A 16,272-nucleotide genomic window follows, 5' to 3' on the forward strand; every position below is an offset into this window, starting at 1 on the left:
CACACTTGGGATGAGTTGGTCGAGAAGTTCATTGATAAATTATTCTCTCCGGGGCACACGGCTACACTCAGGGATGAAATTTTAGCTTTCAAACAAGAGCCCAATGAGCCATTGCACAAGATTTGGGAAAGATATCGCACCACGGTCAAAGAATGATCGAACAATGATATGACCGAGGCCATGATCCAACAGAACTTCTACAGGAGGATCAACATAACAAATCAGTGTGTGGTAAATCAAATCGCTGGGGGTAACTTCATGAACATGCCTTATTCTGAAGCTTGTGAATTCTTGGATGAGATGGCGGACACTTTTTCGGCGTGGCAAAGTAGAGCCAATGTTCCTTAGGGTGACCTAAATGTTATTCACCTACACATTGAGCTACATAATCATAGGAAAGCTATTGCGGAGTTGACAACCACCATGAACCAATTGGCCAAGGCTCAGCTTCAACAGGTTCAAGGGTCAAAACAAGTGAATGCTATGAAAGGGGTGAACATGATGGTAAACAAGAGACGGCAACGAGGTCAACATGTACAGAACCATCCGGAACAATTTGAGCAAAGTAATAGTGGGTATAATCAAGATGATTCATATGATGAGCAAGATGAAGAGGTTCAATATGTCAACAATTATCAAGGTCAAAGAAGCAATGCTCCAAATCAACAACAATGGAGATCACAAGGAAACTGGAACAACCAAGGCCTCCAAGGAAATTGGAGTGGTGGCAACAATAATAATTAAAAGCAATTGGGGTAATCAAGGAAATAATCAAGGTAATTGGGGTGGAAACAGTCAAAACAATTGGGGGAACAACAATAATCAAGGGGGTTGGAACAATAACAATCAAGAAAATCGGGGGTCGGGCTTTTAGAGGCCCCCGATGTATCAACAACTAAACAACCCGCCTCCATATCCGTCGCAAGGTCCTAGTTCTTCCAATAGTGAAATGGGATGGATTGAAAACATATTTAAGCAAATGATGGAGAAAATCGCCGACTTCGATGCCCAATTAGCCTCCCACAACACTTCTATCCACAACTTGGAGGTTCAACTTTGCCAAATTTCTCAAGCTTTAAATACTCTCCAAAAGGGGGCACTACCTAGTGATACTGTGGTGAACCCGAAAGGTGGGAATACGGGGCATGCAATGGCCATGATAATAAGAAGTGGGAGAGGTGGAGTTGCTAGTACCTAAAACCAAAGAAGACATGTGGGTGATGATGTGTTTGTGCAAGATGCTGATGAGACAAGCAATGATGTTCTAGCTAATGAAGAAGTGGGGATTGATATTGATGAAAATGTGAAGGAGACGCAAGAAGAAGTGAACCCGTCTAGGGAGAACGTGACTGACATGCCGGAACCGGTAGTGCCAAAGGCTAAGGTACCAATGCCAAGGCCTCCTACTCCATACCCTCAAATACTTGCAAAGCAAAACAATGAGAATCAATTCAAGAAATTCATTGATATGATGAAAAGTTTGTCCATAAATGTGTCGTTGGTTAAAGCCTTAGAACAAATGCCGGGATATGCCAAGTTCATGAAGGATTTGGTAACAAAGAAGAGATCAATGAACTATGAAATGATCAAAATGACACATCAAGTGAGTGCTATGGTGCACTCCATGGCTCCAAAGTTGGAAGACCCCGGTGCTTTCACAATCCCGTGCACTATTGGGAGTACCAATTTTGCCAAAGCTTTAAGTGATTTGGGGGCAAGCATTAACTTGATGCCCTATTCTGTATTCAAAATGTTAGGGATTAGGCAACCAAGACCCACATCCATGAGGATGCAAATGGCGGATCGAACAATGAAAAGGACATTGGGGATAATTGATGATGTGTTAGTTAGGGTCGACAAGTTCATCCTTCCCGCAGATTTTGTGATACTTGACTGTGAGGTTGACTAGGAGGTGCCAATCATTATGGGGAGACTTTTCCTTGCTACAGGGAAGGCCTTAGTTGATGTGGAAGCTGGAGAGCTCACCTTCCGGGTGGGCGATAAAAAAGTGGTGTTCCATGTTTGTAAATCAATGAGGTAGCCAAATAGCAACGAAGTGTGTTCGTTCGTGGATCTTTTGACCAAAGTAATTGTTGATGACACAAGTGTTGTGATAAATATGGAAGATACCTTGGAAATTGTGTTGTTGAATTATGATGAGGATGAGAAGGAAGACTTTGTAGAAGGTGTCAATGCTTTGCAAGGAATGGGATCATATACTTATAAGCCCCGAAAACTTTCCTTGGATCTAGAAAACCGGAAGACTCCACCAACAAAGCCCTCAATCGAGGAGCCTCCCACCTTGGAGTTAAAGCCTTTGCCTTCACACCTCAGATATGAGTTTCTAGGCCCTTGTTCCACTTTACCTATTATTCTTTCCTCGTGCTTAACTAACGTGCAGGTAGATGCCACCCTTGCGGTGCTTCAAAGGTGGAAGAAAGCAATAGGTTGGACATTGGCGGATATTCGGGTATAAGCCCCGCCTTTTGCATGCACAAAATTATTTTGGAGGAGGATGCCAAACCCTCCGTAGAACATCAAAGACGATTGAATGAGGCCATGCAAGAGGTAGTAAAGAAAGAGATCATCAAGCGGTTGGATGCCGGGGTGGTTTACCCCATTTCCGATAGTTCGTGGACATCGCCGGTGCAATGTGTCCCAAAGAATGGGGGCATGACTATGATAACAAATGACAAAAATGAATTGATCCCCACAAGAACTATCACCGGGTGGAGAGTGTGCATGGATTATAGAAAGCTCAACAAAGTTACGCAGAAATACCATTTTCCGCTTCCATTTTTTGATCAAATGTTAGACAGGTTAGCCGGACGTGCTTATTATTGCTTCTTGGATGGATATTCCGGATATAACTAGATTCTTATTGCACCTGAAGACCAAGAAAATACCACCTTCACTTGTCCATACGGCACTTTCGCATTCTCGCGGATGCCATTCGGGTTATGCAATGCACCGGTAACGTTTCAGCGGTGTCTGATGTCCATCTTCACCGATATGGTGGAGGCCTTTCTCTAGGTTTTCATGGATGATTTATCTGTCGTGGGGGATTCTTTTGAAAAGTGCTTGGATAACTTGGAAAAGGTATTGGCACGTTGTGAAGAAACTAACTTGGTGCTGAATTGGGAGAAGTGTCACTTTATGGTCCAGAAGGGCATTGTCCTCGGTCACATGATTTCCAAGAATGGTATTGAGGTTGATAAAGCAAAAATTGAAGTGATATCCAAACTCCCTCCCCCTACTTCCATAAATGGAGTGAGAAGCTTTCTAGGTCATGCGGGGTTTTACCATCGATTCATCAAGGACTTTTCTAAGGTGGTAAACCCCTTGTGGAAACTCTTGGAGAAAGATGCCAAGTTCCTTTTCAATGAAGATTATATGAAGGCATTTAAACTACTCAAGTATAAGTTGACTATCACTCCTATTATCACCGCACCAAATTGGAGCTTACCATTTGAGCTCATGTGTGATGCAAGCAATATGGCGGTTGGTAAGGTACTGGGGAAACGAATTAATAAGATTTTTTATCCGGTTTACTATGCTAGCAAGACCATGAACGAGGCCCAAGTCAACTATACGATGACTGAGAAAGAACTCCTAGCCATTGTCTTTTCTATGGAGAAGTTCTGCCCGTACCTAATGGGTACAATGGTGATTGTTCACACCGACCATGCGGCACTTCGTTATTTGATGAGCAAGAAAGACTCTAAGACAAGGTTGATACGGTGGGTGCTTCTATTGCAAGAGTTTGATCTAGAAATTCAAGACCAAAAGGGTAGTGAGAATCAAGTGGTGGACCACTTGTCCCGATTGGAGGAGGAGGGGAGGCCACATGATGGCCTTGAGATCAATGATTCATTTCTTGACGAACAACTCCTCTCCATTTCTATGACCGGGATGCCATGGTTTGCCGATGTGGCCAACTATCTTATGAGTGGCATTATTCCAAATGAGCTCTCCTCAAACCAAAGGAAGAAGCTCAAATGGGACTACCTGAACTACTATTGAGATGAGCCATATCTCTTCAAAATTTGCACTGATGGTGTTATCCGGAGATGTGTTCCAGAAGAAGAGCAATTGGGTATTTTTGAAGCTTGCCATTCTTCGCCCTATGGTGGTCACCAAGGTGGGGCAAGAACTGCTACAAAGGTCCTAAGCTGTGGATTCTTCTGGCCTACCTTGTACAAAGATGCTAGCGATCTCGTTAAGCATTGTGATGATTGCCAAAGGGCCGGTGGGATCTCCAAGAAAAATGAGATGCCTCTCACCACCATCCTCGAGATTGATATTTTCGATGTGTGGGGCATTGACTTTATGGTTCCATTTGTGAACTCGTGTAGGAACACCTATATTCTTGTTGTTGTGAATTACGTTTCCAAATGGGTTGAAGATGTGGCTTTGCCTAATAATGAAGCACAGAGTGTGGTGGCTTTCTTGAAGAAAAATATATTCACAAAGTTCGGCACCCCAAGGGCCATCATTAGTGATGGGGGTTCACATTTTTGCAGCAAAGCCGTTGACACTTTACTCTCCAAGTATGGTGTCACTCACAAGATGTCAACCCCCTATCACCCCCAGGCAAGTGGACAGGTTGAAGTCTCCAACAGGGAGATCAAGCGTATTCTATCCAAGACTGTCAATGCAAATTGGACTGATTGGTCAAGGAAACTTGACGATGCTCTTTGGGCCTAAAGAACAGCTTGTAAGACTCCAATTGGTATGTCTTCGTATCGGTTGGTGTTTGGGAAAGCATGTCACCTTTCGATGGAATTAGATCATAAGGCCATGTGGGCGTTGAAGAAATTAAACCTTGAGTGGGGTTAGATTCATTCCAAATGTCAAATTGATGCTTAATTCTTGTTTAGAAGCATGTGGGTAGTGTTTGAATGCATAATGGGGGCTGGGGTTAGTAGCTTTTATTGTTTAATTGCCACAAATCATGCCTAATTAGTGAAAACTCTAGTATTAATCGTACTTCAGTGCCGCTCAGATTTGAATTTCGCGGCCGCACACATTATTGTGCGGTCCGCGCTAGGGTATGCAACCACATACAAAATTGTGCGGTCCGCGATACCCTAGGTTGAAGGCATTTGTCATTGTTAAGTTTGTGCGGCCGCACGCAATTTTGTGCGGTTCGCGGTTGGTTTTTTTTGCGGTCGCACTCAATTTTGTGCGGTCCGCACAATTAAACTTTCGAGACCCAGAAAATCAATTATGCAGCCGCACTCAAATTTTATACAGTCCGCGATGGGTTTTTGCAGCCGCACTCAAAAGTATGCGGTCCGTACTAAGGTAACTTCAGAGAACCAGTAGTCTGAATCTAGGATCTTCGTGATCGCACTCAATTTTGTGCGGTCCGCGATGGGTATTATGAGGCCTCACTTATTTTTGTGTGGTCCGCGATGGGCAGTCCGCGGCCGCACTCACTTTTGTGCGGTCCGCGCTGCCCTGTTATGAGAAGCTATGTCTTTCTTTTCAACTGTAATTCAATAACACATGTTGAACCCCAATTCTAACTGACTTTCACTACTTGTGTGTTGCAGACAATGGTGCGTTCTCGTGGTCAAGGTGATACTTTCAAAGGGAGGGCAGAATCCTCCCGAGACCGGGGTAGAGAAAAACCCAACATGCCACTATCAGACCAGAAAGTATTGGGCAAAAAGACTACTCTCAGTAGACCACCTCCGGAGCCCTCAGACACCAGTGAATACCTCTCATCCCGGGAAACTTTTAAGGGGGATTCTGTACAACCATAACCGGGGGCACAATCACAACAATTCATCGATAGACTCCGTTTAGTCGATGAACCTACCTCCTCCTCTAGTTCTTCTGATGGCTCAAAGGGAGGTAATCAGGCATCTGAACTATCCTCCCCACATGTTACAACACCTGCCACAACAGCTACCCCAATCAATTTAGATGATGATGATGAGGTCCCCGGATGACGGGAGAGGGGGTGACACAATTGTGGGAAGCATGGCTAGATCAAGGAAGCCGGAGGTGTGGGCTGATTAGATTTGTAAGTGAGAAGGCGTTTGCTAGATTTCAGGAATTGTGTCCCCAAAGGTCGCTCACTCTTGAGCGATAATTCATAACCAAAGACCTAAGCCAGCATAATCTGAATATCCTAAAGTAATTTACGGAGAGAAAAGGATGGAAATGGTTCAACGAACGGTTGCAAGATGCCAATGAATACCTCGTCAAGGAATTTTATGCCAATGTTGCCCACATCAAAAAGGGTACAAAGATGACGAAGGTCCGGAACTTGAAAATCTGATTTGATGGCCATGCACTGAACAGATATGTAGGATTTGAGGAGGTCGAGGCAGTGCAATACCTGGAGAAGCTAGCCTTGGGTGATGCAGTTCGCCCATGGCTAGCTGAGATACTTGCTATTCTAGGGACAACACCTGCATGGCTCACAACAGGAGTTCAAATTGTAAGAGTCACCCTTAACTTTGAAGTAAAAGGGTGGCAAACATTCGTGTGCAGCCGTCTTGACCCGTGCCGGCATGAGAATGTCCTTCCACTCCCCCAGGCAGTATTGGTAGCTTCCATCATAGTAGGCTATCCTATTAATGTAGGAAACTTGATATCCTACAACATTTCCAATGCAGTCCAGAAAGAAAAGAGATCGAATCCCTACCCCAACTTCCTCACAGAGCATTTCCAAGACCAAGGGGTAGAGCCGAGACATTTTGATGTGGAGGTGAAGGCTAAAAAGCCTTTCTCATGGTACCACCTCCAGGGAGCAGACAACCTGAAATTCAAGGGTAAAGCCACTACCTCCACTGGCCAGTCTGAAGAGCTAGGGGTAGTGGCCACCGGGTCAGTTGCTGAGCCCTCCACAACAGCTGGTACTTCTGCCGGAGCAGCTGTCATGCCTCCTCCTTCCTCCGGACCATCCCTCTCAGTGCTACTGTCAGTGCCCACATTTTCTACCTACCCTCTGACTGCATTGCGGGTTACACATACACTATCCAGTCTCAACAACTGGATGCAGGCAGCTACCACAAAGCTGACTGCCATATCTAGTGCAGTGGCAGCACAGTCTTCAGCCCCATCAGAGCTTCAGATACCTCCATCAGTGAAGGAATCTTTGAAGAAGATTCTGGACAACCAGAAGAAGATTCTGGATGACCAGAAGAAGATCTGTGAGACTCTTGATACACATGGGAGGATTATCAAGGATTTGGGGAGCAGGTAAAAAAGATGCGGAAGACTCTAGAATCTAAGGAGTTGGTGGAGAAGTTGAGCAAAGAGGTTGAGAATACTGCTTCTGCTGGTGATATTCCACTGGACCTGCTCATAGAGCGGGCAGTCCCAGCAGCACATGCAACAGTGCCCGAGGCATCAGAGGCAGCAATCGGCCAGCCTGAGGAGCCGGCTGCCACTTTACACACTGTTGAGGAGCTGATTCAGATGCTCAGCAACCCCGTAGTCCCCCAGTCAGAGGATGTGGAGATCCAGTTAGAGGATACAGAGGGTGCTGATGAGCCCATCCATGTTGAGGTCCCGATGCAGACAGAGACCACATAGGGAGTTTTCTATACTCTCTACCCCTTTTCCCTGTTCTTATTTGTTATGAGCAAAGAGGACAATGCTATTTTTTATTTGGGGGTGGTCCATTTTGATTTGATGACATTTGGTATGTAATAACCATTATACTATTTTTCTTTATCTTTATTTACCTTTATTTTCACTTTTGGTATGTATATATTCTTACCATTCGATGTATATATTCATTTCCATTATGTATATATTCGCTTTACTTTATTTTGTACATATTCAGTCTACTTTCCGTAGTTTACTTCGTAACTTCTTTCGTTATTTTTCCTTAGTAGCATAGCTTCTTATTTACTTTAGTAGCTTTTTTTAAGTTGTTAGCTTCTTTTTACGTTTTGTGTGAACAATAAGCCTTTGGTTTTCTTAATGACATGGTTCTTTCCAAAGGTGGATGTTGTATGAACCGGGTGGCTCTTCCCAATGATGGATGGTGTGACAACCTTCTTAAGGGATTGAGTCTATTTTATTTATGTTTTTGTATATATAGTAGTAATGAATAAAAGTGTCTCAAGCAGGCTTCACTTGGTACTAACACATTTACCTTCGACCTTATGGTTAGAAACAAGTTGATTGGCAAAGAATAGCTCTAGTTGTGACCTTTAGACTCTTGTGTTGACTAAAACAATCATCGAGTCGTTTCTTTGAGCCATTTGTGATTTTCAAACTTAGATAGGGTTGTTGTGGGCCCTCGACTCTGTTCTCTTTAACAATCCAGCAGCTTGAGAGGTGAGGTATTGAATTGCAAGTCCAAGTTTCGTGCCAATAAGTCTAGAACCTGCCCTGAATGTTTGTCTAGGCGAAATTCTAAGTGTAGCTCGACTTGAGAAATAATTGTAGGCTCTCCTTGATCCAATTTGAAACTTGAAAGCTTCCATAACCTACCAATGTGATATCCCTAGTCAACTCCTTTGAGCCGAAGTCCTTTTTCATTCAATAGCCATGCTACAAGTCTTTATCCATTTTATAATGACCCTCTCTTGGCACCCGATCTTTCCTTAGCATTCTTGATACAATTGGTAAAAGCATAAGTTTGGGGGAGAGACGAGGTATGTTAAAGTGATAAAAGGTACAAAGAACAAAAAAAGAAATGAAAAAAAAGGGAGGGCAAAGAAAAGGAAGAAAGGCCAAAAAGAAATATGTCAAAAAGAAAGTGAATAAAGTAGAAAGTTGAAGGGATTCAAAGAAAGCAATGATGAAAGGCATGAAGTGATTAGAAAAGGAGAAAAATGATTTTCATGAGCAAGAAATAGTGACATTACATCTCTCTAGTTCCCCTAAGGAAGAAGAAAATGACTCAAAGAGTCAAGAAAGTATGAGCCAAAAAGAGAAAATGGAGTGCTTAAGGAAAGATGAAACCATAATATGCCGATAAATCCTACCTTGATCCAAAAGCCTTCATTACATTCCCGAAAAAGCCCTATATGATTTCAAGTTGAGTGATCGTACATTAGTGGTGATTTACATAAGGGGTAAGCTTATGGTACTTAGAGCCGGACTTGTGACATTCTTTTGAGAGAGATGAGTGCACTTCTTCACAATCCTTGTTTTGAGTGTTACATTCTAAAGTGAGATTTACTCGTGGAGAGTAGAGGAGGAGGAGGAGTTTGGGTTCCACAATGACCTACGTGATAGAGCGAGCTTCCTTGGTGAATTAAGTCAACTCTTGATGCTCTAGTGTCACATTAGAACTATGGTACTCAAAAGGTCAAAACATGGTGTTGTTAATAATTCATTTATGTTGAGGGTAATTGTTAGTCCCAATTGATGCATGATTGATTCACCTTAGGCCAGCTGAAATATCCTTTTTTTTCTAGTGAAGGTGGGAATTACCTTATTTGCTTGAGGACAAGCAAAAGCTTAAGTTTGGGGGAGTTGATAAGTGGGATTTTAACCTATTATTTGCTCTCTTTTACTTGTGTTTTAGGCCAAAAATACTTGAAGGTATTCCCGTAAACTAATGAAATATGTTTGCTTGCAGGAATTGTTCAAAATGAGACAAAGGAATCAAAATCAACTCACAAAGGAGTCAAAAGTTGAACAAAAACCAAGGTTGGGCAAAGAGGTCTGAAGTGCGAACCGCACAAATATTGTGCGACCGCAAAAGCCATGATGCGGCCGTGATCATAATTATGTGGTCCGCAAGAGGGAGATTCAGAGAGTGTGATTTTACGCTAAATGATGAGCGTGGACCGCACCAAAAATGTACGGCCGCGAAAGTCCATATGCGGCCGCAATTGAAATTCCGCGGACCGCGATGACTGAGATTCAGAGAGTTGACAACTTGAGCAAAAGAGAGAAGTGTGGATCGCACCAGAATTGTGTGGTTGCGAAAGTCCCTTGTGCGTCCGCGATCAAAATTATGCGATCCGCAAGATGAAGAATCAGAGAGTTGATTTCAAGCCAAACTCAAGCAAGTGCGGACCGCATCACTTTTATGCGGCCGCATAATTTGGAGCGCGGCCGCACTTAGAATTATGCGGTCCGCGAAAGTTCAGTTCAACCCAGATCCAAAAGAGAAGAATGCGGACCGCATCAGAATTATGCAGCCGCGAAAGCAAGAGTGCGGCCGCACAACCTCTGCAGGGGCATTTTTGTCACATATTTTCAGCTTAGTATAAATAGAACTTTTTGTCATTTTTAGTCTAAGTTATATTTTGTATGAGCACCTGAGACGGCTGACTTTTCTAAAAGTTTGTACTAGATTCACTTCTTAACATTAGATTTTCATTCCATAAATTAATATTATGGATTTTATCTTCATTTCATCTTTAATTTCTGTTATTTTCATAAATAGCTAAACTCATAGTTAGGGTTGTGACCCAACTCTAGTGTGGGTATTTAATGGGCATTTGATTTTAGGGCTTGAATGTGAATGGGTTAGTGATATTTATCCTAGTTCTTGCTAGAACTCAAGAATTAATAGTTGCAAACATTGATTCATGCATTTACGACTTAGTCTCTACTTGAGAAAGATGGACTAAGTCTAGGAAAACTAGGCTAACAAGGAATTGGGATGAACTCAAGAAATTGATAGCCCCAATTAAAAGGTTAAACCTAGAGATAGTAATACCCAACGTGAGCTTATATTACTTGATTTTCATGAATACCCATTTGGACTTGAGAAAGCCAAATTGGGCAAAATCACTCAATCTACCGAGAGGTATAGAGTGAGTACTCGGGTATGATAGCTATATTACAATCCCAACTAATCAAGTTTGCCCTAGATTTTGCAACCTGTTAGATACCCTCCTAGGTAGAAGTCACTACCCTAGTCTCTTCAAACATTTGAAAAACAACAACAAAAATATTGTCCTTAGTTTCAATTATTGCAATCTTTAGAGTAAAATTAGAAGTAGAAATCAAACCCAAACTTGTGAAAGTGTAATTAGATTCAAAAACCCCATCTAGCTTAGATATAAATTTGATTCCAAACATTAACTCCCTATGGATTCGATCTCGACCTAGTTGGGTTAAAACTGCATCGACCACCCTCGCTACTCAATAGTAGTGTAGGCTTGGACCCGATCACCCGCCTAGAGAATAGGGTCAGTTTTTAGTTTCCGTAAGTTATTAATCTTTAGCTTTTCTTAAAGTTCATGGGTCACGCCTGGAAAATAGGGTCAACTTTTAATTCTCTTAAGTTGTTAGTCTTTAGTTTTTCTTAAGTTCAGGGGTCCCGCTTGGAAAATAGGGTCAGCTTTTAGTTTTCTTAAGTTGTTAATCTTTATTTTTCCTTAAGTTCAGGGATCCCACCTAGAGAATAGAGTCAGTTTTAGTTTCCTAAGTTGTTAATCTTTAGCTTTTCTGAAGTCCAGGGATCCCACCTGAAGAATAGGGTCAGTTTTTAATTTTCTTAAGTTGTTAATCTTTAGTTTTTCTTGAGTTCAGGGGTCCCTCCTGGAGAATAGGGTCGGTTTTTAGTTTAGTCAAACTCAATTTATAATTTTCCTTAAGCTCAATCTCATAGGAGACGTGCATCCTAGTCGAGTCTTTAGTTTTACTCTCATCATTGCGTCCTTCATCAATAGCATAGGTGATTTACAGTTTTGCTAACAACTCACAAATCTTCCTAGTGCAAACTAGGACAGAAAAATTTTGTTCGTTTTGTTTGTTTTGATTGTAGGCACCCACCTGGAGAACGAAGGCAATATTTCAGGAATCCGTTTTAAGTTCAAATCAGAGAAGTACCAGGAGCCCGCCTAAAGATCATGGTCAACTTTCAGTTTCTTTCAAGATCAAGCACGAGGATCCCGCCTGAAGAACAGGGTCAACTTTCATTTTTCAAGATCGAGTCAGAGACACCAGAAGCCCGCCTAAAGAATAGGGTCAACTTTCAGTTTTCAAGTTCAAGTTAGAGAAGCATCAGGAGCCTGCCTGAAGAACAGGGTCAACTTTAAGTTTTCAAGTTCAAGTCAGAGGCAGCAGGATCCCTCCTAAAGAATAGAGTTAACCTCCAGTCTTTTCAATTCAAATTAGAAGTAGCACGAGCCGCCTGAAGAATAAGGTTTGCAAGCTCAAGTCTACTCCAAGTTCAAGTTTATTTCAAGTGCAAGCAGTAGGATGCCCGCCTGAAGAACAGGGTCAATTTCCAGTTTTCTTCAAATTCAAGTCAGCAGGATGCCCACCTGAAGAATAGGGTGAATTTTCAGTTTCATGTTGAAGGATCAAGTGGAGTTTGAAGAAGATTCAAGACAAAAAGTAAATAGGATCATGTATTTTTTATTTTTATTTTGCTGTAATCTTTTGCTTTCAATTTATGATGTAAATGGCAGGGACTATAGATCGGAGCCTCGACGGAACCTTACTCGACTCTCCAACTCATCATTCTATCATTCTCCTTGAACTACACGTGATCTGATTCCCTTATAACCCGGGATATGTAGGTTGTCCATAACCAGGACTCGGTTGCACCCTTTCATTTGCTTATTTTCCCTTTTGAATAAAGATTTGGTCAAAAATTAGTCACATGGCTCACCTTGTCTTTGCTTGAAAACTCTTTTTCCAAGCAAAGAGAGGCATGCTGTGAGCACCTAATTTTTTACCATATTTAGATCTTTTATCACCTTTTAGTTTTTAAATATTTGTTAAGTTTAATCTTGATATTTTTGCCTTTATTTCACTTTTTAGTATGTTTATTTGATAAAATTAAAAATCATACAAAAAGAATCACATTTTAGATAATAGTTGTGTTTTATTTGCAAAAGAAAAGAAATTCACAAAAAAAATTATTTTTTCTTCTAATTTTGGTAAGATTAGCAATTTTATAACCTTTTTCTTAATAGTTTCTTATATTTTTCTGATTTTTAATATTAGTGTAGTATTTTTAATTTTAGATTATTTTTTCTATAAAAAAAAAAAGAGCCAATGAAGAATTGCCAAATGTCAAAACATTCCATTTTATCTCTACTAACTAACTCCCACTCACTCACTTTCTTGGCAATTTACGCTACATTCACCTGCCCATGAGTTCCTTGCTCCCTAATTCATCTCACACACTATATAAGTTACACTAACCTAGGACAAGAAAAGGGAGTGAAACGAAAAAACAGAGAGGAGGAAATCTGGGGAGAAGAAACAGATTGAGAGAGGAGAAAAACGGAAATAGAGAGAGACAAGAGGAACGAGAGAAACAGATCTGGGAAAGGGACAAATTAGAAAAGCTAAGCATCCATATTTTTCTCTTCTTTCCTCATCATCAATCATTAATTTTTCTTCCATTTAAATCATAAAAATAGCTCCTTGAAACTCCATGAAAAAGCTATAGAAAAGCTGCTCAAAAGCTCCAAAAAGCGAGCTGAAAATCTGCCCGAAAATGCAGTCATTAAAGCAACCTTTAAACTCCACCAAAAACCAGTGAAAACTAACTTCAAAACCAGCCCTTTTTCTCTGTTAAAACTCATCTGACAAATGCAGCGAAGACACCATTAAAACCATTGTTGTTCTTCCTCAAAGCAGCGGGCAATTGGTTGAGTCAGATTCGAGTTTACGACGAGGTTCCCAGCTCCGGTTGGTGGTCTGGCTCCTACGCTTTGTCTGACTCGGGAATACAGATGTAATATTCAAGCAATTTTTGTCGATATGAAGGTTCATCTTCCTATTTCATTCAAGTTCATATTATTCTTGCTAGTGACGGAGCCACCTTTTATGGAGGGGTGTCAAAAATACACAGTGTAGGTAGGTAAAAAAAATAAATTATATATACATACACTATGTATTGACTCCCCTTAATTTTCTGATATGTTTACTTTTATATATTTTGACACCCCTTAACGAAAATTCTGGCTCCGCCACTGATTCTTGCTCAAGTTCCATGAGTATGTTGTTTGATGTTTTATTAATCTTTATCTTTCTTACCTACTGAATTAATATTGAACTTGCATTGAATTGATTTCTCCTTGCTAAATAGTCTTTGCTTCTTTGTTCAAATTCCTCGTAGATGCCTTTCATATTTTTGGTTCGTTTAGTTCTATTGTAATTAGTCCACTGAATAATTTTGGATGCTAAATGTTTAAGGATAAGCTGTTGTTTATTCTATTTGTGAGGTAATCAGTTAGGATTAATTGAGTAAACTAAGAAATAAGGAAGAGTAGGGTTTGAGAATTTGGACTGGATTTTTAGGAAACAATTGGACCGCAACAACAATAACCCAGTGAGATCCCACAAGTGGGGGTAGTGTGTACGCAGACCTTACCCCTACTCCGAAGGAGTAGAGAGGCTGTTTTCGATAGACCATCGGCACAATGGTAGTAATTTAAGAATGAATTTTGGACTTGGTTGAGCCACTAGAATAATTTTGAAACCTTAACAAATTTGTTTTTTTAATGTAGTAACATAAGGCCCTTAGAATACATTTGAGACAGATATAGGCCAAAGATAATTTGGGCCTTGGACAACTGTCCGATGGGTAGAAACAAAAGGAAAATCAGACCTTTAGGATTTGGGCTAAAATAATATGCTGCTGGCCCATCTCCTCTTTATTAACAAAGCTAGCCTACTTTAAATTATTTCATGTTTTTTCACCATAAATTCCATAATTCATCAAAAACCTTAAATGTAGGAGATGAACAACTTATTAATATTCGTAGAAATGCCTTTAGGCACGTTTGGAAATTATTATCGTGATTATGTACACGTTCGCGTGACATAACTATGATTCCCAAATAAATCAAAGTACGCGTCCGCGCGATTTTGGCCGAACAATCCTAACAACTAATAAAGCGTGATAAATTGCGTACACGTACGCGTGACATGATTTTTAACGCGTCGAATAAAATGGGTTTACACACATGTGATCCGTTTTAAAAATAAATCCATAAAATGCCATAATTAAAGCGGTAAAAGGTAAAATACACATAGGTTCTAAAATGAGTAATTAAACAAATTAATTAAGCCGAGTATGATTAAAAGCGACCGTACTAAAATCACGGAACTCGGGAATGCCTAACACCTTCTCCCGGATTAACAGAACTCCTTACCTGGTCTTCTGATTTCGCAGACTTTAGAACAGAGTCAAATTTTCTCGATTTGGGATTTAAAATAAACCGGTGACTTGGGACACCTTAAAATTATACCAAGTGGCGACTCTGAATAAATAAATAATCTCATTTCGATTAATGTCACTTTAATTGAAAAAACCGCTATTCCCTCGGGAAAAAGGAGGTGTGACATGCGCATTTAAACATCATTCAAACTAATCAGGAGGATGTTCGCACCTATAAACAGAATCTCTAAATGTCAAAGTATAGGCACATATCAGGATTATTACATATAATACAGGCTTTTAACTCAAGGAAGGTGATCTGATTAGAAGCAATAGTTCTTACACAGATGCAGTTTGTACCCAAGCAACCTAGAGTTGATTGACTTCAAAAATGTCATAAACACTCAACATCTAAGAAGTTGGATCTGTCAGAATCACACAGCAGAAACACTTTGTTTCCAGAGAAAATTTGAGAACTCAAGACTACAAAAGAAGTTCTCCAAGTTTTTTCTCCTTTTTGTTTTGGAGATGACAGAAGAGGAGACGAAGTTGTTGTTCATTGTAATTACTAATCTTGAGAGAAATGCAAAGGAGGGAAAACGTCAAGCTGTGATTTATTACCTTTTGTTCCATGAGTATAGAGGTCAACAAAACATGTATACTGTCATGGGCGGCTTTCCATCATCGACCCATGACCCCTTGGACGCACCCCTTGGCGTCCCGGCAAGCCTCCCAACGCCTAGCGCCATGGTCGGCCCCGTGGTCTCGGCAGCGTCAAGTGACAAGCGCGCATGCGCCTCTGTCGCTCCACCGATAATCAGTGCCAGCGGCTGGCGAATGCCATCAGTGCCGCGCGCACAAACCATCATGTTGCCAACAGCGCCGCACGCACAGACAGTGCCCCGCGTGCAGATTCAATGCCAAGCACCAGCGTCAAGCCGCTGGCATATCCAAATAGTGTCGCGCGCGCCAACAACAATGAGCGCGCAGATCCTGATGCTCAAGACAAAGTTGCTGCCATCGGACTTGCTTCCATCTTGTAGAAGACTAAGTCCTTTTCATTGTAATTATAGAGTAGTTTTACTTCATTCATTTTCAGTGTGCTTCTACAGCTTTCTTAGGTCAACTCATGTAACTTTGGTTTATTTTTTGTAAGCATTATTAAGGGGGACCAAAGCATTCAAACAATTCTCTGTACTGGTGTCTCTCCC

At 41.1% G+C, this 16,272-nt stretch overlaps 1 protein-coding gene across 1 annotated transcript; it reads left to right on the plus strand.

Annotated features, from left to right (window-relative positions):
• The first annotated feature begins 949 nt into the window (after window positions 1-949).
• LOC138894248 (uncharacterized) lies at window positions 950-1,787 on the plus strand. Its single transcript, XM_070178930.1, has 3 exons — window positions 950-1,130; window positions 1,239-1,552; window positions 1,758-1,787. The coding sequence occupies exons 1-3, from the start codon at window positions 950-952 to the stop codon at window positions 1,785-1,787; spliced, it is 525 nt and encodes a 174-aa protein (XP_070035031.1).
• The last annotated feature ends 14,485 nt before the right edge of the window (window positions 1,788-16,272 follow it).

The sequence above is a fragment of the Nicotiana tomentosiformis genome, chromosome 6 (genome assembly GCF_000390325.3).
Source record: "Nicotiana tomentosiformis chromosome 6, ASM39032v3, whole genome shotgun sequence".
NCBI lineage: Eukaryota > Viridiplantae > Streptophyta > Magnoliopsida > Solanales > Solanaceae > Nicotiana > Nicotiana tomentosiformis.